Genomic DNA, 24,530 nt, shown 5'->3' with positions numbered 1-24,530 from the left:
CAATAGAAAATAATGGAACAGGACCACACCGAAGGAAGTGGTTACCTCCATTGCATTTATCGAACTAAATCTAAAATTCTTCTTATTGGCATTACATCCCCACACTGAGACAGAGCCGCCTCGCAGCTTAGTGTTCATTAAGCACTTCCACAGTTATCAACTGGGAGGTTTCTAAGCCAGGTTACCATTTTTGCATTCGTATTATCATGAGGCTAGCATGATACTTTTGTGCCCAGGGAAGTTGAGACAATTTCCAATCAGAAAATTGTCTAGACCGGCACCGGGAATCGAACCCAGCCACCCTCAGCATGGTCTTGATTTGTAGCCGCGCTTCTTACCGCACGGCTAAGGAGGGTCTTTGGAGGTATTCAGCCTTATAATCAATCCCTAAAAGAGGGATGATTTTTTTTTCTTTTTTACAACATAGAAGGTATACGTCTTCGCGAGAGTTGTAGCAAAAGTTCTCCTGAAAAACTTTGTCGAAGACACCAAGTTCGTAATTACATTACTTTTGAAGATTTATTGCTTTTTATGCCAACAAGTTTTTATCATGTTCGATGTATAACGATAACCATACAAGCATATGGAGACGCATGGTGCATTGGTTCGTCAACTCCTTGTGATGGGTGATTGATTTCTACCTTGGATAGTTGGAAATGATTTTGATAAACATTCCTTACATCCGCTTACAACTCTACAGTTCCGGTTTTAATTTGAAGTTCATTTCTTCTACTTTGTTATGCATATGAGATTGACTGCCACAATTTGCCCGGTGTCAAGTAGCAGTTAAATCAAATATGACTAAAAATCCAAAAACCTGTTATAACTTTTTTTATTTTTTAAGTTCTTAAGTCACAATAGCCACCCATCGGCGTATTTTAATATTACCTAAAACTTTCTATAACATGCAAAAATGTAGAAATGAAAATGAAAAAGCAGTAGTGAGATTCCAGAGATGGCAGTGGTGGATGAAACTGTGGAGGGATTTTCGTACATGACGTACAGAGGAGCGGATACCAAGATGATGGTCCAGTGAGACAAATGCGACGGGTGGTTCTATTTCTCCTGTGTGGGTGTATCCGTAGACATCGCCGACAAGAGCTGGAGTTAGACTAACTGCGTCATGGCGTCCAGCGAACTAAGGCGGCTTCGGAAAACGTCGCCAAGCAGGATGACGACAACCGGGATCGCAGGTCAACGAGAAACCAGCCAATTGGTAACATCGTTACAAGCACGCGCACGAATCCAGTGATTCATCCAGCAAATGGAGTTCGAAAATCCGCCTCTCTAGATCAAAATCCCGTCAACAGTGCACCAACACCCGCGATCGGTCAAACAAAAACCGATCAGTAGAAGCAGCAGTGGGAGTTTCCTAATGGAAACAGTCGGAGTGTCGACCATCCGGTTGTGGACGCCGCCAAAGCACTGTCAGAGTGCTCCATTTCGTCATCGGAGAAGTCAGCGGTAAAACGTGCAAAGCTAGGTCTTTGGAAAGAGAGTTTCAGAAGCAGCAGGAAGAGCGGCGTGAAATCGCCGAAGCGAAAGCAACGGATAAACATCGCAAGTTCATGGAAGAGAAGTAACGACTGCTAGAAGAAGCATTGAGCGAGAAGGGGTCAAGAAGAAGTGAGAAAGGATCGAAGAGCTGCAGCGAAGCCTCGAACCGAGTGGGCGAATGGGTACAGAGAGCATGTCAAGCACAGCAAATTGAATCGGAAGCGGATGGTTGTCACAAAGATGACCTACACCGTCCCCTTGACAACATGGAGCCAACTCACCCAAACGGGCGGTTTGAGCAGCAACGTATTCGTTTCGAATCAGATGCCCAAACCGGATTCACTAGCAATATGGAAATCGGTCTGCGATCCAATTCCCATTTCCAACAATTTGATCCGGCAACCGTAACTGCAAGGCAGCTATCGCAATCAAGATTCTCCGATCACCTCCATTAAGGACAGCCTTTATATCTTGTTGGCAATCCGTACAGCTCAACGATAAGATGATGGTCCACCATTTGATTCTACTACCTTCGATGGACAAGTTCTAGCTCCACCGGCCTGTTCTACTGGAGATCACCAGCCGAACCTTCAAAGCGGCATCCACGCCTTTCCCGGATCGTTTCACGAGGAGTCTCGAGACGAATTCCAGCCAAGTGGCGGCCAGACAAGCAGGGATCTACCAACGTTTTCCGAGAATCCTGAAGAGTGGCAGATATTTCTCTTTAACGGTGTATTTTTTCGGTCTAGTATTTCTTTTAACGGTGCCTACAGCCAACCTGGCGACTTTCAGCAGCTGGATCTACGCCCTAGCAGAAGCCGTCAGTGTCGTCACCTTCCCGTCGTCGATGAAAAGCTTACCCATAGCGAAGCTCGTGGCGCCAAAAACGGTAATGCGTACCTTAACACTTTGCCGAAGGAAGATTCGACCTCAAAACCAAATCCGGCGAAGCAAGGTTGCCCAATCTGTAAATGCAACTGCGAATCCGCCGACAAGTATAGGCGCTTTAGTTCGCACGTACGCCTTCTTAGGCGAGGGTTCCGAGCTCACCCTGCTCGATCAAGACCTTGCTGATGTGCTCCAGCTAGATGGTGTCGAAAGATCGCTATGTTTGCGGTGGACCGGAGGAACTGAACGCTGTGAATCGGATTCCCGAGCCTACAATCTTCAAATCACTGGAACCGAGCTGGGAAGCAAGCGGTTCGATCTCAACGATGTGCGAACGGTGAAGGAGCTGTAGCTACCGCAACAGACGTTGGACATAACCAAATTCTGCGAGGAGAATCCACACCTCCGAGATTTTCCGATTGATTCCTATCGAGGTGTGCAGCCACCTATTTTGATTGGAACGAAGTACGCTCATCTTGGCCTCGTCTTGAAAGGCAGAGAAGAAGAGTTTGGGCAGCTGATCGCAGTGAAGTCATGGTTGGACTGGACCATCTGTGGAGGACAAAACGATAGACGCAGTGCAAATCTACACCACTACAGCTTCCCGCTGTCTATGTAACACTGACGCAAACGAGAATCTCCACCAAACGACGAAGGAGTACTTCTATATATGACGACACTCGTCTTCCGCATAGTCAATCTATGGCGCTGCGGCTATTGCAATGCCTGAACAAACGGAGGGAGAAGGAACTGGAGCTGCAGACGACTCTGTAATCAAAAATGGAAGAATATCAAGCAAAAGGATGCATCAGTAGGCTCAGCGAGGAGGAAAAGTGCCTCGCCGTTGGTATCTACAAATTTTCCCTATGACCAATCCAAACAAGCCTGGAAAGGTCCGGATAGTGTGGGATGCGGTTGCTAGTGCCCACGGCACGTCGCTTAATTCGGCCCTACTCAAAGGACCGGATCTTGTAACCTCCTCACGATTCTACTTCAGTTCCGGGAACGTCGCGTTGGACTCACCGACAAACTGTACGCTATGCAGGTGATGACTTTCGGGACATGCTGCTCTCCAACCACTTCGCAGTTCGTGAAGAACACAAATGCCAACCGATTCACGAACGAATTTCCGGAGGCGCATCAAACCATCATAAAGTCACATTACGTTGACGATATGCTGATCAGCGTGCACTCCGAAGATCAAGCCATCCTGTTGGCGAAAGACGTAAGGCATGTCCATTAGCAAGGTGGATTCGTGATTCGAAACTGGATCAGTAATTCGAGAAAAGTTCTGGCAGCACTACAAGAGGTAAATATCGACGAAAAATGCCTTGATCTGTCCTCCGAACTAGCCATGGAAAAGGTTTTAGACATGTGGTGGTACACGACCGACGATGTTTTCACCTACAAAGTGGGATGGAATCGCTACGATCCAGCTCTGCTAGGAGGTGAACGAAGGCCAACGAAGCGAGAAGTCATACGCGTCTTGATGACCATCTTCGATCCATTAGGGCTGATCTCTTATTTTCTATCGTATCTAAAGATCCTGCTACAGCAAATATGGCAGTCTGGTGTACAGTGGGACGGTACGGCCGCCGTCTGCTATATTCGATTCGTCCACGACGGATCCTTTTCTTGTTCTATTGTCGCAGCCAAAAGCCGAGTTACTTGCTCGCTGAAATTTACTTCGATACCACGATTGGAACTCGAAGCTGCCGTAGTTGGTGCACGGCTATCACGTACCGTCCAAGAGGCACTAACCTCCAGGATCCACCGTAAGCTATACTGGTCTGATTCCAGAAACGTTCTTTGCTGGATCAACTCGGACCATCGGCGATACAGCCAATATGTCGGCCACAGGATCAGCAAAATTCTCGAAACATCCGAAACACACGAATGGAGATGGATCCCTAGTAAGCAAAATACTGCCGAGAACGCCACCAAGTGGGCCCTCCTTAGTCGTGCGGTAAGATGCGCGGCTACAAAGCAATACCATACTGAGGTTCGATTCCCGGTGCCGGTCTAGACAATTGTCGGATTGGAAATTGTCTCGACTTCCCTGGGCATAAAAGTATCATCGTGTTAGCCTCATGATGCATAAATAGTAACTGGACTTAGAAACCTAGCAGTTAATAACTGTGGAAGTGCTTAATGAACACTAAGCTGCGAGGTGGCTCTGTCCCAGTAAGGGATGTAATGTCAACGAAGAAGAAGAAGAAGAAGACAGGTGGTTCAACGGTCCCGACTTTCTTCGGTGCCCTGAAGATGACTAGCCGGAACCGCATAATCGCAAAGATTCGACCGATAACGAATTACGCTTATCGCTCGTAGTACATCACACTTTGTCGGAGCAAGTGCTCTGCGTCAACGACTACTCGATTTGGAAGAGACTACGCAAGGTTGTCGCATACGTCCACCGATTCATCGATAATTGCCTCCACAAGAGCCGAGGAGCTCCTACAGACATTGGTTCACTTGAGGCGAAGCAACTTCTCAAAGCCGATCCAACTCTTATTCGACTCTGCCAGCAGAAATGCTATCCCGGTGAGATGACGATGCAACAAAGTACAACCAAACGACCCGAAACCACGATGACTGTTTAAACATCTAGCTCATTGTATAAGTTGACACCCTGGCTGGACGGTAACAGAGTCGTGTCCATGCGAACCCGGATTGCTGCATAACACTACGCCACTGATGATGCCAAGAACCCAGTTATTCTTCCGCAAAAACACCACATTACCCACCTGATCGAGGCACACTACCACCGCAAATATCATCACCACAATCACGAGACGGTAATAAATGAAATCCGTCAGAAATACCGCATCCCTCGCCTGAGTGTTTGTTAAAAGCAAGTACGTTAAGATTGCCAGCAGTGCAAAAACCAGCACGCAGTTCCAAATCCACCATTCATGGCGGATCTTCCACCCGCCCGGCTACAGCGTTCTCACGACCTTTCACGCACGTCAGGATTGACTATTTCGGTCCAATCGAAGTTACAGTCGGTAGAAGAGTGGAGAAGCGGTGGATAATGCTTGTCACGTGCCTGACTATTCGAGCAATCCATCTGGAAGTAGCACGCTCCCTTAGCACGAGCTCCTGCCTTATGGCTGTCCGAAACCTTATGGCCCGCCGCGGCACACCACAGAAAGTCTACAGCGATCGCCGCACGAACTTTGTAGGTGGTAATAGAGAGTTGATCGAATCCATGGACGAGCACGAATTTGTGGAGGTGTTAGGGAGTTCCGGAATCGAGTGGGACTTCAATCCGCCTCTCACACCACACATGGGTGATAGCTGTCAAGAACAATCTGGCTGTTGTGTGTTCGTCGACAAGGCCATCCGACGAAATTCTGCGAAATTCGCTGACAGAAGTTGAGAACACCGTGAACTCGCGGCCCCTCTCTCACGTGCCGATAGACGACGACTCGGCTCCAGCGTTGACCCCGAACCACTTCCTGCTCGGTTCGTCCAATGGAAAGAAGCCGTTAACCGACCTCGACAACAGCAGTGCAGCACTCTAGCAGAACTGGAAGAAATCCCAGATCCTGGCAAATCAATTCTGGAGACGGAGGGTAACATAGTATCTACCAGAAAATACAAGTAGAAGTAAGTGGTTTCAACATCCGGAACCGGTCACCGTCGGTGATATCGTGATAATTACCGACCCGAAGGTGCCTCGCAATGTTTGGCCAAAGGGGAAAATCATCGCCACCCAAGTAAGTACCGACGGAGAGGTTCGGTCCGCATTTGTGAGGACTTCAAGTGGAATTTACAATCGCCCAGCGACTAAGTTGGCAGTTCAGGACGCTCGGTGTGACGATGAGTAAGTCAACCCATAGTTGGCGTACCCGGGGGGACTGCTATTTCACACACACCTTTCTGTAACCATTTTTGTCTTGTCTTGTCTTGTCTTAGCACATGCACAGCCAGTATTGAAAAGCATCCTGGAAATGTCGGTTGTGTTCCCGAGCATTTTCTTGTCTGCATTAATATTTGCAGCATATCATAAATATGACACAAGTATTAAAACGGCCAGGCCCACCGTGCAGGCTTGAATTTGGGAGACAATCCATAACTCCCGGGTAATCAGATTATTTAGAAATAAATAACATGATCAACGAAGAGTTTTGAATCTACGAAAGGAAGAAACGGGGACAGCCGTACCAACCGTTTCACATTCAGGGGAAAATATGATTGACGAAATCGTTGGGAGTGACTTTGCTAAGAAGATTAATGTACACTTCTTGGGACCTCGACGTCTTGGGATGGGACACAGTTTTTTGTCTAGTGCCCTGGCTTATACATTGATGGGCAAAAGTATTCGCATAAATTAAGATAGATTACTATGAAAACATGACGAATACTTATGTACATCAGTGTACATATAGGCCTAGGCTTAAGCGCCATTACTCGCTCTCTGGAACGAGAAAAAGAAACAAAAGCGATGAAAATCAAGCGAAAACTCATTGACGATAAAATTATACCATATTTTTACTTACACTCCATATTTTCCGTCCTACTAATCGTTTTTTTTTAACTACTCCCGTAAAAACACAATTTATTGAAATTGCTTACCACAAATTTTCGCGAAAAAAGAGTGAGGAGTAAAAATTAAGAAACGAAAAAAAAAATCAGAAGGGTTATATACAAGATACGACCGCCCGACGTAAACTACGTAAAACAAATCATAAGATAATTATTTTGGTTAGAGCCTAGAGTGATTGAAATTTTGACTTTATATCAGATCTTCATGTGATAAATTTTGTACAAAATTTGAAGTTGAATAAAAATTCTTCACACCTGTTTTGTTACACTTACTTTAATTCAATTGTTTCTTCTTGCTAAGAAAGTCACAGAAATTAGCAGAAACAAAAATTGAAGAGGACATTGAAAAAGGTGGGAATTTGGATTAAGATGTAAAAAAATGCTGAAGAATCAAACTCAAAGCACGTGAATAATATTACTATTCTGAATTATGTATTTACTCATGTAACAGGAACTTAGTCACATTTGAACATGATGCAATAGTGTCCGGTACTAGGAGACATTTTTCTGAATCGTAAAATTTTTCACCAAAATTCATCATCGAAAAACGTGTTCAAATGATCAAATATAGTTTGTATGAATCATCAATGGTCAATACTCATATTTTGTGTTTCTTTCTTCTATCTATTCTTCCTTTGAGGCAATATAACTCACGAAGAGGATGACCGATTTGCGAGATTTCCTCATTAATCGATTCGTATTGGTATCAGCTGTGTTTCTATATGCAAAAGCTCAGTAAATTTTAAAGAAAAAGGTGGGAAAATTGCTAAATACAATAATAGGGCGAGTTTGGAGAAAACCTAATGCTCGAAAAATGATCTAGAGTGCGGCGTCGCTCGCAATCAATGCAAAAAATGACATTTCGAACGTTGAACGTAAAAACTTAAGCAATGCAGGGTACATTCTGCTAGTATGGTGTGAAAGGAAACATAATACGGATAGTTAAAGTTTTTTTTTTGTTAAATGGCTTATGTATCCGGCACTGGAGGATCTCCCCCTAAATATAATCAACCCGAAGATTATAGATTATTGCTAAATCTGTAAGACGATTGTTGTTGCGAACCGATCGGATTTTCGTAAGCAAAGTTATAAAGAAAATGCTCATTATTGATATGTTATTCTTTTACGTGCTCAATTGAATTTCCCACGATTTAGTATTTCCTTAATAATTTTTCTTGCAAGAAGCGAATTGTTTCGTAATAAAGACGATTTATTCACTTGATAAGTTTCCTATGTTGCCAACGTACTCATATATTTTTAGATATTAATGACCAACGTTGCGAAACGGTTTTCCGAAAAATTTACTGTTTTCCTAGTAATTCTCATACAAACTTCAAACCGCGCGTGCGTGCTTAGTCAAATTACTTGGATATATGGGGTTAGGAGGTAACGAGGCTTGTTTTGGTAAACGTTTTGCCGCGTGTAATGTGTAGTTTTTCCGCAAATCATATTCGATCGGACACCAATCCATGCTGCCTAAATAGTAGGATACACGCTAACTTTCACCTACTCAGTGACTGAGCAAAATTGCATTGCTCTCTCTCACTATCCTACAGAAATTTCACTCAATTTCCGTCAAAAAAGTTAGAGTGTAACCTTGTTTAAAGTTGGTAATCAATTTTAATATTCACCTCTTGCTTACATGAACATGTCCTGCATCTAGCAATTTTTCATAAACACTACTTTTTTGCTCCGACTAGAGATGTCGCAAATTAATCGATTACTTCGATTAATCGATTCTTCGTTGTGATAATCGATTAATTTTGAATCGATTATTACCCAACGATTAATCGATTCAATAATCGAGATGAATCGTGAGTAATCGATTAGTTACTAATCGATTAATCAGAATTTTACGACATCATAAGGATGTCGAAAATTAATTGATTATTTCGATTAATCGATTCATCGTTGTGATAATCGATTAATTTTTAATCGATTACTATACAATGATTAATCGATTCAATAATCGACAAGAATCAAGAGTAATCGATTAGTAACTAATCGATTAATCGGGATTTTACGACATCTCTAGCTCCGACCGCGATCATTGCCGTGGTTCTATTTTGCACTTTTTGTGCGAATCACCGCACAAAAGTAGAGCGCAAGAACCAACCGCAGACGGCGGTCGTAACGAAACTATGAAATTTTACTGGCTTGGAAAAGATTTTGAATTTTTAATGATTTTACGTTGATAATCAATAGTATCAATAGAATTGGCAAATTGCTGGAGAGTTTCCGAATCTATTGATAAGCAAATCTCGAAAATCCATCGAAAGATAAAGACGCTATTAGCGTTTGAAATCTATCCTAATTTCGTGACGGTCTCGAATTTGGAAATTTCGGATTTACACCCTGTATCTGAGTCTTCCCCTTAGACGTAGTTTACGTCAAAATATCATCAAGAAAGCCGATTTTCGTTCATTCTAGGTTCCGTTCTCCCAGGTTCATTCTAAAGAAAAGAGGAGTTAGTCAAAGATGTTTTTCACCACAAACAGAAATCATAATATTTATATTTATCAGAAAACAATGCAAACAAATCCTATCCTTAGTATGCGTTTGGAAAAGAAAGATGATTGAACGACAGCCAGGTCTATGATACGTTTGAACCTACGGAACAAACCTTCTGAATTATTGGAATAATTTGCCCAACTTCGAACTGACAAACGACAGCTCGCCCTAGATTGTAGTTATCCAGGAGATCAACTGTATCTCACTAGCTTCCATAAATCGTTGCATTGGGGCAAGAAACCAAATGAGTGTTACTAAAAACATGTTTTAAAATAAACCGAAACCAAAGATTCACTTCGAATCTTTTTGTTTTATCATTGTTGTATAACATAATTGTTGAATTACCTAGCCCACATTTTATAAGTGTTTCAGAGATCTAGTGTATCCTGTAGAAAAGTACAATTGTAATAAAACAATTACGAATTTTGTTTGAGATTGTAGATGATGGATTGTACAATGTTGTGAATAAGAATATAATTGGAAACGGCTCACCGGATATAACTGTCGAATCAACTTCAAATTCATGTCCTTCTAGTAAATGTTCCGTACATAAGTTGGTACAAACATCGAGTTCTTCTCCTCCGGTTGTCCGATGCGTCGAAGTCAACTCACAGCTTTGTTCGACTTGTAGATCAGCCGCCAGTCGTTGATGCGCTCCACATTTCTCGTCCCGTTCAGCGTTAGCACTGTGTTCCGCCATATTTTGCGTCTCACAATCAAATTTCTTCGTTTAAAATACGCTTTCCTTTTCTATATTTTCTTATTTTTTTTGACAACGGAACATTTTCACGACTTGTTCGTATCCCCGGCACACTTCGATCCTCTCCAAACCTTATATGTTCTAAAGTCACACCTTTCTGTAACCATTTTTACCCATTATCCCGAACGGTCAATACAACGGTGAGTCCGATATGACTGTACACGATTGATAACGAGCGAAAGAAGGCCAAAACAAACGAGAAAGCGAAACAAGACAGAATTATTTCGGCGGTGTTCTATAGTTTCTTAAATTTGGTAGAATATTAGTTTATAAGTAAATCTAATACACCCAATATTTTTTTTTACACGGTTGGTATTCTTTAATTTTCCGGTTAACCTTATTTTCCACAGCCTTTTAAATGCCACCTGAATTTTCTTTGATTTTTCGTGAATTTTTTTATGGGGTTAACTCATAGTTCCATTAACGCTGAAGGTCGTAATCAGCTAAAACCCACCCGTGTAAAAAAAGAACCGGGTGTAAGTGAATTCAAAGATACTACTAATACCGGCAAGCTAGTTTCATGCGATATAAACGTTTTGTGAAATAAGGAATACCTTCTAAAAAAATTGACTACCTTGGTACCACCAACTCTATACTGCAGCATCTTGCGTGATAAACCATTCCTGTGTGATCAAAACTGGTGAGAAAGCAATGGAGTTTTATCCATCATGTTGCATAATGTTGAAAATGTGTATAAATGTATAAATGTAAACAAATAATATACCCATCCCGTGTGATAAAAAGCTCCCCTAGCAGCACACATGCTTCACATAGGTTGCTGCAACTCATATGTGACCAGATTTAGTCACAATCAAGTTGCTGCAACCATTTTTGTCTGACTTGTGCTGCTCGGGTCGTCCGACACATTTGCGGTCACAGCGAAGATCATTATAGATACTTAACGTAAGTGAGCATATCATCTTTCAGTTAGCATATTCCAATGACAATGTACAATATTGATTATGGTGTGACTAGCGTCAGGGGTTCGCAAAACTATTTACACCGTGCAGTTATCACAGGCAAAAAAGTATAATGCTATAGTAATTAAGAAATCCACGGATTAATTAATTAGCTAATCAGTTCACTACATGTCCGTTTATAGGAAATTAATATTCTGCCATTATCCATCGGATCACATGGGTTTCATTCATTTACGTGGTGGAGAATCATAATTCCAGAACCTCTTGTTGAAACGACTTTCAACAGGGGTTGTCAGCATTAAACGTAAAAAAATCTCCAAAAGTAAAGGAATTGTGTAGTCGACAAAGTTTTTCAGGAGAACTTTTGCTACAACTTTTATGAAGAATCAAACCTTATATGTTGTGAAGATGAAAAAATAAACTTTTCACCTCACTTTTAGGGGATTGATCAGTAAGTTGAATACCTCCAAAGAAGCGCATTAATTTACTGATAAAAGGTCTCAACGACACCATCACGCTAAATTGTAAAAAAAAAACTATTGAAGAAATGGACTAGAAACCCGAATTTAGCCATTGTGCATTGTTGCAAAAAAAAATATATGTCCATTCATGCTTATGAACTGTTAAAAGCCTTGGAATGAAGAGCCGTTGAAGAGGAAGAAGTCGCCATAAGAGACCTATAATATTTCTGTTTCGCTTATGATACGAGCTTTTGTGCATGATTATGAGGGGTTATAGCCATTGTAATATTCTTCATAAAGATGCTACATTGCTACATATCCTAGGGAACGGAAGAAAACGATTACTCGCATATTTTTCTGATATTTTACTTATGTCGTTTGGCTGTTTGCTAGTAAAATTGGACAATCAGATAATAAGCACGTGATATCAATGTGTGATCCTTCACTCCAAATAACAGACACATGAGAATATCATTATATCATTATATTGAAGAGTTTCAAGACTACAATTCCTTTCACGGTCCAATTAATAGCCTCAATATCTAGATGCTTTACAGACAATTCCGTTGTGAATATCAGGATCATATGTTCATTTTATTTCGGAAGGAAGAATAAATGAAAATTAATTTCATTTTGAATTCAAATCAAACCCTGTTCTAGTTATAAAAATCACAAAACTAAATAATTTACTTCATGGAGGCGCATGGTTATTCAAAACTGTCAGCGGTTTAGGGTCATTTGGCCGAATGCCGTTTGGCCGAATGTCGTTTGGCCGAATGTCATTTGGCCGAAAGGGTCATTTGGCCGAACGCCATCTGGCCGAATGCCGTTTGGCCGAATAGTTGAAATTCTCTGAATGAAGAATAAAAAGAGAAGAAGGAAAGAGAAAGAAGAAAGAATTAAAGAAGAAGAAAGAATAAAGGAAGAAAAACGAAAAACAACTGAAGTAGGAAGAATAAAGAAGAAAGAAGGAAGAAGGGTAAGGAAGAAGAAGGAAAAAGGAGAAGGAAGAAGGAGAAAGAAGAATGTAGAAAGAAGATGGTAGAAGGAAGAAAGCAGATGGAAGAAGGAAGAAGGAAGAAAGAAGTAGAAAGAAGGAAGATGGAAGAAGAAAGAAGGAAGAAAGAGGGAAGAAAGAAGTAGAAAGAAGGAAGAAGAAAGAAGGAAGAAGGAAGAAAGAAGTAGAAAGAAGGAAGAAGAAAGAAGAAAGAAGGAAGAAGGAAGAAGGAAGAAGGAAGAAGGGAAAAGGAAGATGGAAGAAGGAAGAAGGAAGAAGAAAGAAGAAAGAAGGAAGAAGGAAGAAGGAAGAAGGAAGAGGGAAGAAAGAAGAAAGAAGAAGGAAGAAGGAAGATGGAAGAAGGAAAAATGGAAGAAAGAAGAAGGATGAAGGAAGAAAGAAGAAGGACGAAAGAATAAGGGAGAAGGAAGAAGGAAGAAGAAAGAAGGAAGAAGAAATAATGAAGAAGGAATAAGGAATAAGGAAGAAGGAAGAAGGAAGAAGGAAGAAGGAAGAAGGAAGAAGGAAGAAGGAAGAAGGAAGAAGGAAGAAGGAAGAAGGAAGAATGAAGAAGGAAGAAGGAAGAAGGAAGAAGGAAGAAGGAAGAAGGAAGAAGGAAGAAGGAATGAGGAAGAAGGAATAAGGAATAAGGAAGAAGGAAGAATAAAGAAGGAAGAAGAAAGAAGGAAGAAGAAATAATGAAGAAGGAATAAGAAAAAAGGAAGAAGAAAAAAAGGAAGAAGGACGAAGAAATAATGAAGAAGGGAAAAGGAAGAAGAGAAAAGGAAGAAGGATGAAGAAAAAAGGAAGAAGAAAAAACGGAAGAAAGAATTATAGAGAAGGAAGAAGAAAAAAGAAAGAGAAGGGAACGAAGAAGGAAGAAAGAAAAAGGAAGGAAAAAAGAAGAAGGAAAAAGAAAGACGTAGGAAAGAAGAAGGAAGAAGGAGGAGGGAGAAGAAAGGAGGAAGAAGTTCTCTGTTCTCTGTTCACTTTTCTCTTCCCATTTTTCACGTCTCACTTCTCACTTCTTAGTTCATATTACTCACGTTTTTTTTAATCTTCGCAACTCGTAATTTGAGGTCAATTTTTTAACTATTCGGCCAAACGGCATTCGGCCAAATGACCCGTTCGGCCAAACGGCATTCGGCCAAATGGCGTTCGGCCAAACGGCATTCGGCCAGACGGCATTCGGCCAAATGGCCTGACACCCTGTCAGCAACTAAGTGATATCTAAGTGAAATCTAAATTGATGGAAACATGTACCTGCAGGTTTAATTGCTAAACTATGGATGGTCCAAGACCCTATTTGAATTGTGTTCAAAAACAAACATAATCAATTTTACAATTAAAATGAAAGAAAACATCTATAAATCAAAGTTGATAGGTTTGAAAATGATGATCTAAATCACTTGAAATCTGTCATTTACATTGTATTTAGTACGGAAAGAGAACTCGACAGACTACCGCCACATCTTCCTATCGTGGTTCACTATCCCTCGCATAAATAATTCCTAATCAGCTTCCGCCAATCTAACGATTTTTTTTTCTTTCCACCAGGTTTCACATTCTTTATTGCAGGTTTCCCCCGTCCGGAAGCCCCCGCTCCTGTCACCCCTCCCGACCGCCTAAGGTAATCAGCGGACTTCGAAGCGGTCCTCTCTCCCTCCCATCACACCATGGATCTGCAGCAGCAAAAGGTACACATTGAAAAGGCTCAGAATTTCATGCGCCAGTACCGGGATCCGGAATCGCGGGAGCTGAAAAAACTGTCCGCCAATCAGTTTATGGACGTTTGGAGTCACTACGATGGGGATGGTGAGTGTCTATGTCTAACTTGACAGCTGCTTTGGTTTGGGATGATGGGAAGAATAAGACGAAGCAAAATCTAGCACTTTTCGAATTCTGTCTGGTGTGCCTAATCGCAGGAAGGAATCATTTTCTAATCAATTTCAGACCGATTAAAGGTTTAAAGAGGAAAATAAGACGTTCCTGATTTCAGATTTTGTGTATTCTAAGCAAAGAACCTCAAGCTAATAACTAGTACAAAAAAGCATCAAAAGATCTATTGATCATCAAGATATATGTTCATGTTTGCAATTCATTCAAATTTTGATCATACAGTAACCCTAAAATCAAAAAAAAGGCATGCACATTAAAAATCCTTCTTAAAAAATAAGAGCTCATTCCCGAATAAGCTTGAGCTTGTATATCCAATTAAATTTGACCCAAACATACTTAACTTTATTTTCTTTATATTTGAAATCCGTAGAGAACAAGTTGTCTACCAGTGAAGCGAAGTCTTCTCTATAAAGAGTGCGGGCCTCAGATTATCAAATGTTCTCAATTCATGTTCCCCGATAGGAAATAAAACTTTGTGTTTCAACTTCGCTTCTTCTCAGCCGTACCATGCAATTATGATGAGCAAGAGAAGATTTGCAACATTGAATAAAAGATGCTGCATCCAGAAAATTTTTATTCAAAACTTCCTCTACAAGCGCAGAAATCAGCTTTGAAAGAAGATACCGCCTGAAGATCACACAAACTAATTCCTGGCTCTGTATATTGAGGCTCCCACTAACCGCATTATTTGTGGTTTCAACTGCCAGATCTTTTTCCATGTTTCACATATGACTTGAACCCGACCTCGTGATGATGGAGTAAACCTAATATGGGAACTTGGGTCCTCGTTCACAGTCTAGCGGTTCTCTTATTTATGGGAGACCTTTCTACCAACCGACGGATCGGTTTGAAATGTCTCCCTCCCAGCAGTGGAGCCACCTAGAAACGGGGAATGATTTCAGTCCACCTCCTTGAGCTTTGAGCACAGCCACAGCTACTGGTGGTTGCACACCCCGTTTGATACTATTTTTCTCCACATTACGGAGAGTTATTTTCTTCTGGTTCAACCGGCCAAACCTTTGCACGATAAAGATGATGATGATGACGATGATGATGCTGGGTGTGTGGTGAGTGAATAACCGCTGCCACTGCAGTTCGTTCGGAGCGGAAAATGAATGAAAATCATACGTGATTGCCGGCCACTTGACGGTTATGGGGAAATGGTACAGAACGGACTGAAATAAACACGAAAGTTTTCAGAAAAAGTATTTAAGGTTTTACTTTTTTCTACTTGTTTGCTTCCTGTTTATCATTTTTTTTGTTATGATCACTCCAAAAATGAATTTTGATAGGAAGCCCGGAGACCCATAGTGTTATATACTAATCCACTCAGCTCGACGAACTGAGGTAATGTCTGTATGTGTGTGAGTATGTGTGTATGTGTACAAATTTTGTAGACACACTTTTTGGAACTTAGCATTGTCCGAATCAATCGTAACAAATTTCATTCGATGTCCCATTGTCCCATGACGTCCCATCAGAAGTTATGGCCAAAATACTATTTTTTATGCCCAAAACACGCTAAAAATACTCAGTTATATTGTTTTTTAAGTATTTTTGCACGAGAAAGGCATCAACACTGCTAGGTGGATTAATCAGGGTTTTTCATTTCCTCTTCTTTCATAACTTTTTTTTTTCTTTACATGTATAATCCTTCTTTTCCCTTCTTACATATTCTTGCGCCAGTTTGCTGTTTCCTTCGTTTTTCATTATGCGTCCCTTTTCCTTATTTTTTCTCTCGTTGTGTTTATTTGTTTTTTCATCCTTTGACATTTCTTTTTTCACTGTTGCTTCAATCTACTAAATAAAATAAAGAACCTAAAAAAAGGAGGTAGCCCCTTCTATGAATTAAGGCATCTGCCTGGAGCAAAGGGGAAAAATAACACTTGCTTTAAATGAATGCGTCTGCCCGGTATGAGGTGAAAATAGTTGATAATGCATACTTTAAATGAACGCCTCTGCCTGGTATAAGGCGAAAAGAGAGGTAATGCCTTCTTTAAATGGATGCGAGTGCCCGGTATGAGGCGAAGGGAGTTGATAACGCCTTGCTTAAAAAACGCGTCTGTCCGGTATAAGGCGAAGAGAAGAGTAACGCTTCTTTAAATGGTTGCATCTGCCCGGTATAAGGCGAAAGAAGTTGATAATGCATTCTAGAAACGCGTCTGCACGGTATAAGGCGAAGGGAGAGGAAACGCTTTATTTGAATGGATGCGTCTGTCCGGTATGAGGCGAAAGGAGTTGATAACACCCTCTTTAAGAGAACGCGTCTGTCCAGTATAAGACGAAAAAAGAGGAAACGCCTATCCATATAATCCAGAACGACCGTAAAAATGGTCATTTTGAAAGTTTGGTGGTGGGTGGCCACAGACGGCCTTCCGGATAATCCGGAACGTCCGTGAAAATTATCATTTTGGGAAGTTAGTCCTAGAGCAGCGTATTTTTTTTCTAAAGTTCGTCTTAGAGTAGCGCAATTTTCTGACGGTGATTTTGGATATATTTCACAGTTATTACTTATCTATAACCAGTATTGGTAGTTTTCGTGATCGTCGCACGCTATGTTTAAAGGCAACTATTATGCAAAGTGAATCCACCTCGGATTTTAAGCCGTTAGATCATAGTTTTTGACCTCTAGTTTAAGGTCACTCCTGACGGAATCCAAGTTTGAAAGTGCTCGCGTTTTCGGGGGCACACCACTCGATACGGAAGCAAAGCACAACTGTCATTTTTATTATTTTACGCATGCTGCGACGCAGCAAAGCTAAATCAACAAAAATGACAGTTGTGCGCCGCCTCTGTATCGAGTGGTGTGCCCCCGAAAACGCGAGCACTTTCAAACTTGGATTCCGTCAGGAGTGACCTTAATGATCTGTGTCTATTAAAATATTTCACCGGTGAAATTTGGACTTTTTTACTATTTACGGTAATATTTTTACCCTAAAACCTTATTCGATTTTTTTTTAAATTTTTTGAAACTACGGATGAATTCTAAACTTCACAATTTTTCAACATTTTGGTTTACAATCTCTGAACAACTTTGTAGAAGAAGGCAATTTTCTTATCCCGAGTTGTAAAAGACGGTAGCTTTCTACTTTCCACAGATCCCGTGATTCGAACCAAACTGTTGAAGTAAAGTTTCAACGGGATGTTTCCGATCTTATGATTCTCGACCGGAAGCGAAATGAAACACGTATAATCCGGTGATAGCGAGAATATAATTTCCTGTCACATAAACATAACATATTCAGTTAAATTCAAATAGGTTTCATAAAGTAATTCTGGCAATCGTATAGATTTAAGTTGCCTTGATTCTGAATAATTAATATTTCGTGAACATATACATGTATAGAGCATCGTTCTCGATTAATTTTAATGCCTAAATGTACATATAGTTTATAAAAACTTACGTTTAGTTCCCTTTGTACAATTCCACGTAGTTTAACACAGTTCAAGTAAATAAACGGTAGTCGTAAGTCCTATTAGGTTGATTTTAAGTTAGTTTGGTTTGGAATTCATTTTACTTTAGCTTTACTCTTACCGATTACTTCACCTCACCTAGTTCATAGAGTAGCATGTATGGCGAGTGGACAATAGGTTGCGGAATAAGTTTAGGTTACCTAGTGTAAGAATAGTTTCTAAGTACTTTTAAGTGATATTTAAGTAAATTAGGCTTACCGGTTGCGAAACAATGTTGTACACAAGCAACTAATTATACCCACTAGCAACTAATAAAACTAGAATTAAGCTAGATTTATCTATTTAGTCTAAGCAAATACAAAGCTCAGAGTGCAACGTTTTGTCTACCTTTCTATTTGTTCGTCGTTTTCTATCTGTTTTCTGTCTACTCACCCAATACCAGGTCATATACCTGTCATTTCATTTCACGTCATACGTAATGTCTTCTCGATCGCAGGGTTGCGAACGATGTAGATACTATGATGATAGATGCGCGCGCTGGCTTAGGCCAACACTCCCCCAGGGTACACCAACATCCGGTTGGTTTACTGCTCCACGCGCTGAACGTCCAAGATCGCTAACTTAGCCACAGGGCGCTCGTAGACCCCGCGAACTGTACGTATGGTCGCTGATCGTATCTGGCCGTCTCGGCTGACACACGTAGATATGACCTTTCCTTTTGGCCAACAATTCCGTGGTAGTTTCGGATCGGCTATGACGACGATATCTCCGATAGCGATGGGTTTGACTGCGTGGAACCACTTGGATCGTCGGGTAATCTCCGGAAGATAATCGTTTACCCAGCGTTTCCAATACCTATTTGCCAGGATCTGCGAGGTACACATGTTCTGCTTCAGAGCATAACCGCTGTCATCGATGGTCACTAGGGGTTTTGAACCATTGGAGGAGCCGACCAGGAAATGGTTAGGAGTTAGGGCTGGACCAGAATCGTCATCTACTGGAACGTGCGTGAGGGGTCGGGAGTTAACGACGTTTTCGATCTCGATGTGTATTGCTCGGGTGGTTAAGCATGTCACCAACATTCCCCAGCGCTTTTCATTTCGTCTGCCGACAGCAACTTCAATGGGACCGAAATAGTCGATGCCCGAATGAGTAAACGGTCGAGAAAAAGCATCTAGGCGGCCGCGTGGCAGGTCGGCCATAATCTGGTTATTCGGTACTGCTCGCTCGTTTTTGCATCTTTGGCAATTCCGACGAACTTGGTTGTAGCATGTGCGTAAACGAGCAATTTGATATTTCTGACGTAGCTCGTTAATCACTGTTTCGTGGTTCTGGTGGTGATATTTATTGTGGTAGTGGTGTACAATAAGGGTGGTAAGGTGGTGTTTTCTTGGAAGGATGATGGGGCTTTTCGCATCTTCGGTGGCGAACTGACACGCAGCGATACGCGTCTTCATTCGCATAATGCCGCGATCATCGATCCACGGCGTAAGCTTGTACAACAGGCTTGATCTAGGAAGAAGTTTAGCTGGCTCTGTGGGGCGTTCTAAGTTACTGTGTAGTATGTGAAACTCTTCCGGGTATCCGTCTTCTTGTGCGATTCGTATCAGTTGTGCTTCAGCTGTACGGAGTTCACCGTTGTTCAAAGGTTCTCTGTTGATGGTTCTTTGTTGTAATTTCAGACGACAGTTCGTGATGAACCGCAGCACCAGTCCCATTACGTGCAGCAAACGCTTCCAGTTGGAAAAGTTTTGAAGGCAAATGATCGGTTCCGGAGACGTGTGATGAACCAACAGAGTTGTCAGCAGCTCGGTGTTCGTCAAATTATCGCGTTTGGTAGATGATGGCCATTTCTCTTCGTCTTCCCACAAAAAATTTGGCCCTCGAAACCATCTGCTTCTAATAGAAAGATCAGGAAGCCCGTCCCACTTGGTAGCATCGTCGGCTACGTTCAGTTTGCTAGGTATATATCGCCATTCGTGAGGTTCGGTGGACTCCAGTATCTCAGTAATGCGGAAACCGACGAATTGGCTGTAACGCCGGTGGTCGGAGTTGATCCAGCATAAGACGTCTTGTGAGTCGGACCAGTAGAACCTCTTCATGTTCCGGATAGACAACGTATCAAGCACCGTTTTCGATAGTCGTGTGCCAATGACCGCTGCTTGTAGCTCCAACCGAGGGATCGATGTTAATTTCAGAGGAGCCACTCTAGCTTTGGCGGTGACGAGTGAACAATAGGTCTCTCCGTTCTTCATGAACCGTAGGAAGCATGTCGCTGCCATCCCACATTTACCAGCGTCGACAAAGGTGTGAAGCTGAGTCTCGTCGGCTTCATTGATAGGATGTCCTGGCCAGAAACATCTAGGAATCTTGACTTCTTCTACATGCGGCAGAACGCTGAGCCACTTCCGCCATTTTTCAAACACATCGTCGTCGATTCCTTCATCCCATGTTATTCCGGATCGCCAGACATCCTGCAGCAGAAATTTCAGATAGGCGAGAAAGTGAGCGATAAGTCCAAGCGGGTCGAATATGGTCATCAGAATCCGTAGTAGTTCCCGCTTTGTAGGACGTCGTCCACCCTCAAGTAATAAGCCATCAAAGCGCTTCCAGCCGATCTTGTAGGTGAAAGCATCAGCTACCGTATTCCACCACATTCCTAGAACCTTCTCAGTGGCCATTTCTGCTGATAGGTCTAGGCTCTTCTCTTCATCGGCATTGTCTTCTTGCAGCGCATCTACAACTTCTCTGGAATTACTAATCCAATTGCGGATCTCAAATCCGCCCTGCGCGTGCACATGTCGAACATCCTTGGCTACCTGGATCGCTTCTTCTTCCGTCGCAAAGCTGATCAGCATATCGTCGACGTAATGCGACTTGATAATTGCTGCACATGCTGCTGAATACTTCATTTTGAAACGCTCCGCGTTAACATTCTTGACATACTGCGCACTGCTAGGAGAGCAGCACGCTCCGAAGGTCATCACCGTCATGACATACACCGCCAGTTCGCCGGTTTCACCCGTCCAGTAAAAGCATTGGTATTGCTGATCTTCCTGCCGAATGTTCACTTGATGGAACATCTCGCGAATATCTCCCGTTACCGCAACAGGATGCAGTCGGAAGCGTAACAGTATGCCAAGCAGAGAACATAGCAGATCGGGACCTTTCAAGAGGACAGAATTTAACGAGACTCCATGGACCTCGGCCGCACCATCCCATACTATGCGAACTTTTCCGGGTTTATTGATATTTGTTACCGGGAAGACGGGCAGGAACCAAATGTCGGTGGATTGTTGCTGCACTTCCTCTTCGGAAAGCTTACGAATGTATCCCTTGACGGCGTAGTCGACGATCTTCTGATGTAATATTTCTGCGAGATTGGGATCCTTCGCCATTCGTTTCTCCAAGCATCTGTGGCGACGCAGAGCCATCGGTCGGCTATCTGGCAGACGGACGTTGTCATAGCGCCAGAGCAGACCAGTCTCATAGCGGCCTTCTGAGAAGCGTGTGAGAGACCTCAAAAGCATTTCGGCTCGCTCATCTTCGGCCGACAGAAGCGGTTTTGATGAACTAATTCCCAGGCTGTCAATGGAGAAATAATCCTTCATCGTCTGATGCAGATTGTCGTTCGGCCGTTCGTTTAACGAACACACGTGGAAGCTGTAATGAAACATGCTCGAAGCATCTCCGGATCCTAGATTGCCACACACGGTCCAGCCTAGACGAGTTTTGGTTGCAATCGGTTCACCGAATTCTCCTTCGCGACTCTTGAGAGTTAAACCCAGCTGCGCATGCTTTGTTCCGATCAGAATGCGAGGACGTGCATCGTGATATGATGCGATGGGCAATCCTTCCAGGAAACGGTACGATCGCCTCAGTTCATCTATGTCTAGGTTCTGTAACGGCAGCAGCAGCTCGCTGACCCTTTGCACGTCCTCCAATGTGAATTTCTCTGCTCCTTTCTGCCGTCCGGCAACTTGTAGACGAACGATGCACGAGTTCTTCTCACACCGCTCAGTGCCACCCGTCCAGCGTAGACATATTGGGCTCGGCGTTCCATCCAGTTGTAGCTCGTCGGCAAGATCTTGATCGATCAGCGTTGCTCCTGAGCCTTCATCAAGGAAGGCATAAGTGTAGATCGTCTTCCTCGGCCCTGATAACGCAACTGGAAGGTAGCGGAAAAGGACTGGACTAGATGCCGTTTGGTGTGTGTTACACCCAAGCTCAGCGCCGCTTGCTGTTGATTGAGGAGATTGGGAATTTCCGGTCTTTGCACTGTTACTGTGAAACTTTCTCTTCTGCTCGTTGTGTAATAGCTCGTGGTGTCTGAAGTAACACCCGTCCTTGCCGCACGGTTTTGCTCTACAAGATCCTTTATGCCGACGGAGACATGTTCGACAAAGACCAAACTCACGAATGACCGCCCATTTGGAGTCTCTGGAAAGCTCCAAGAACCGTTTGCATTTGTCCACTGACTTACACGTTCCTTGGCACACCAGACAGTTTTCTTTCACCACCGGCGCAGCAAATGTTTCAGGTGCTTTGGAAGACGATTTAGAGGTCACATTATACTTTTCCTGTGTTTCTGTATGCGCATTGAGATATGCTTCACCTTTTCGGTTGCGCCGAACATCGTTTCGAGTTAGTTTCGCCTGCAAAGATTCCATTGGAAACGTAACCGTGCTTGCTGCTTCCGCCAAAGAGTAGATCCACTTACTGAAAGTCGCCAAGTTGACTGCCGGTTGAGCTTTACGATGCTGAGCCCAGTTCAGCTTAATCGATGGAGGTAGTTTTCCAATAAGCTGGTGCAGAAGAGTTACATTGTACATGTAGTCGTCTAGGCCGCACGATTCCACCGTCGCACAGAAATTCTGCACACTCACGGCGAAGTCCACCAATGTCTCGAGGCGATCTTCGCGGATGGGCGGTAGAGAGCTGATCTTACAAATCAACGAGTGTACGATGATCTCTGGTTGGCCGTACAGCATCTTCAGTGTGTTTATTATGCCCTGAACGTTTCCCGGATGCATCCAGGGTTGTCACATTTAAATCTGTATTTTTGCCCCAGAAAATCTTTATATCTGTATCCCAAGTCAAAAAATCTGTATTGCAAATCTGTATCCAACTAAACCAAATAAAAATCGTTCTTAGCAAGGTTAAAATTCTTGAAAAGATAAAGTCTGGAAATACTATGCGGAAGTACAAGACAGACATGTAAATATTTAACAAATTGTTTGCACATTTCTTTCCAAGAATTAGAAACAAAGGAATACAAGGTTTCTCAAGGTTTTAAATTTATAATTAACGATATTCATGTGTCAAGGATCCATCATAGCCAATTACACAACAACTTTATTAGACTAATATTTGACCACACTGAAAAGAAGTACTGATCTACTATTTCAAAACAATTCAGATATGATAAATAATGATTAGACCTCATTATTAGGTATTATTAATAGAGCGTTTTTTGAGACCACATTTGTTAAAATATAATCTGAACATTATTTGGAACATAATTTGATCAAATTTCAAAATAATTGATCCGAGAATTGATCAGCATAAATTGCCAATAAAGAAACAAAACCTACAACAGACCATATGTTCTGTATTTTCGAATTGAGATTTAGTTAATCTCAGAATGGTTTTTAATAAGATTATTTTAGAGAAGCATATAAATAATATACAATAATTTTTCGTACTGAAATCCTCAAGAAATCTGTAAAATCTGTAAATTCTCCAAAAATCTGTAAATCTGTATATACAGATTCTTGGTCACAGCTTTACGTCAAAAATCTGTAAAATACAGAAAAATCTGTATATGTGGCAACCCTGGATGCATCAACCTGCATTTAACCGATTCGTAAGCTTTCCCTTTTAAGCTTCTTTGCAACCGCACAAGATTTTCTTCTTCAGTGAATCCACACATTGCGGTTGTACTATTGTACATAGAAAAGAAAATTGGCCATTCCTCCGGGTTACCGGCAAATGTTGGCAAATCTTTCGACACTGCTTGCCTTGCTGCGATTTGGGAGCGCGAGAGTTGGAATGGATCGTGTTCGTCTGGTTGCTCTGCTTCCGTCGGATGTTCTAGGAGCGTTGAATTCACCAGGGATCGAGGAACCCGACCCGGCACCCCAAGCTGGCCAGTTTGGATTCGAGTCGATTGAGGTTGGATGTTGGGATTGAAGTACTTCGACATTCTGACGGATTTTTGTTGACGTTGTCCGAACTCCTGCTGCGCTGGTAGCAGATCTTCTTGACCTAGCCCCTGCTGTGCTGGTTGTCCATGGGATCAGGGTTGCCACATTTAAATCTGTATTTTTGCCCCAGAAAATCTTTATATCTGTATCCCAAGTCAAAAAATCTGTATTGCAAATCTGTATCCAACTAAACCAAATAAAAATCGTTCTTAGCAAGGTTAAAATTCTTGAAAAGATAAAGTCTGGAAATACTATGCGGAAGTACAAGACAGACATGTAAATATTTAACAAATTGTTTGCACATTTCTTTCCAAGAATTAGAAACAAAGGAATACAAGGTTTCTCAAGGTTTTAAATTTATAATTAACGATATTCATGTGTCAAGGATCCATCATAGCCAATTACACAACAACTTTATTAGACTAA

The 24,530-nt window shown here is 42.1% G+C and overlaps 1 protein-coding gene and 1 long non-coding RNA gene across 6 annotated transcripts in view; one reads left to right on the top strand and one right to left on the bottom strand.

Annotated features, from left to right (window-relative positions):
• The window catches only part of LOC134204733 (calbindin-32), a 277,167-nt gene that overhangs the window by 142,751 nt on the left and 109,886 nt on the right, over positions 1-24,530 (top strand). For 3 of the 5 annotated variants that reach the window (XM_062679534.1, XM_062679533.1, XM_062679535.1), the window contains exon 3: positions 14,164-14,400. In XM_062679534.1, coding sequence (XP_062535518.1) covers positions 14,262-14,400 — 139 coding nt within the window. In that variant the 5' untranslated portion in view covers positions 14,164-14,261. Of the gene's footprint in view, positions 1-14,142; positions 14,401-24,530 lie in introns of all 5 variants that reach the window. The other 2 variants (XM_062679536.1, XM_062679532.1) reach the window with 1 other exon arrangement.
• Positions 17,886-18,801, bottom strand: LOC134204736 (uncharacterized). Its single transcript, XR_009977949.1, has 3 exons — positions 18,157-18,801; positions 18,020-18,098; positions 17,886-17,957 (listed from the first exon to the last, which is right to left on the bottom strand). It is a non-coding gene; the product is annotated as an uncharacterized LOC134204736 (long non-coding RNA).

Source organism: Armigeres subalbatus, unplaced genomic scaffold (genome assembly GCF_024139115.2).
Source record: "Armigeres subalbatus isolate Guangzhou_Male unplaced genomic scaffold, GZ_Asu_2 Contig857, whole genome shotgun sequence".
NCBI lineage: Eukaryota > Metazoa > Arthropoda > Insecta > Diptera > Culicidae > Armigeres > Armigeres subalbatus.
The sequence above is the reverse complement of the archived record's forward strand: the minus strand, read 5'-3'. Positions and strand labels throughout refer to the sequence as shown.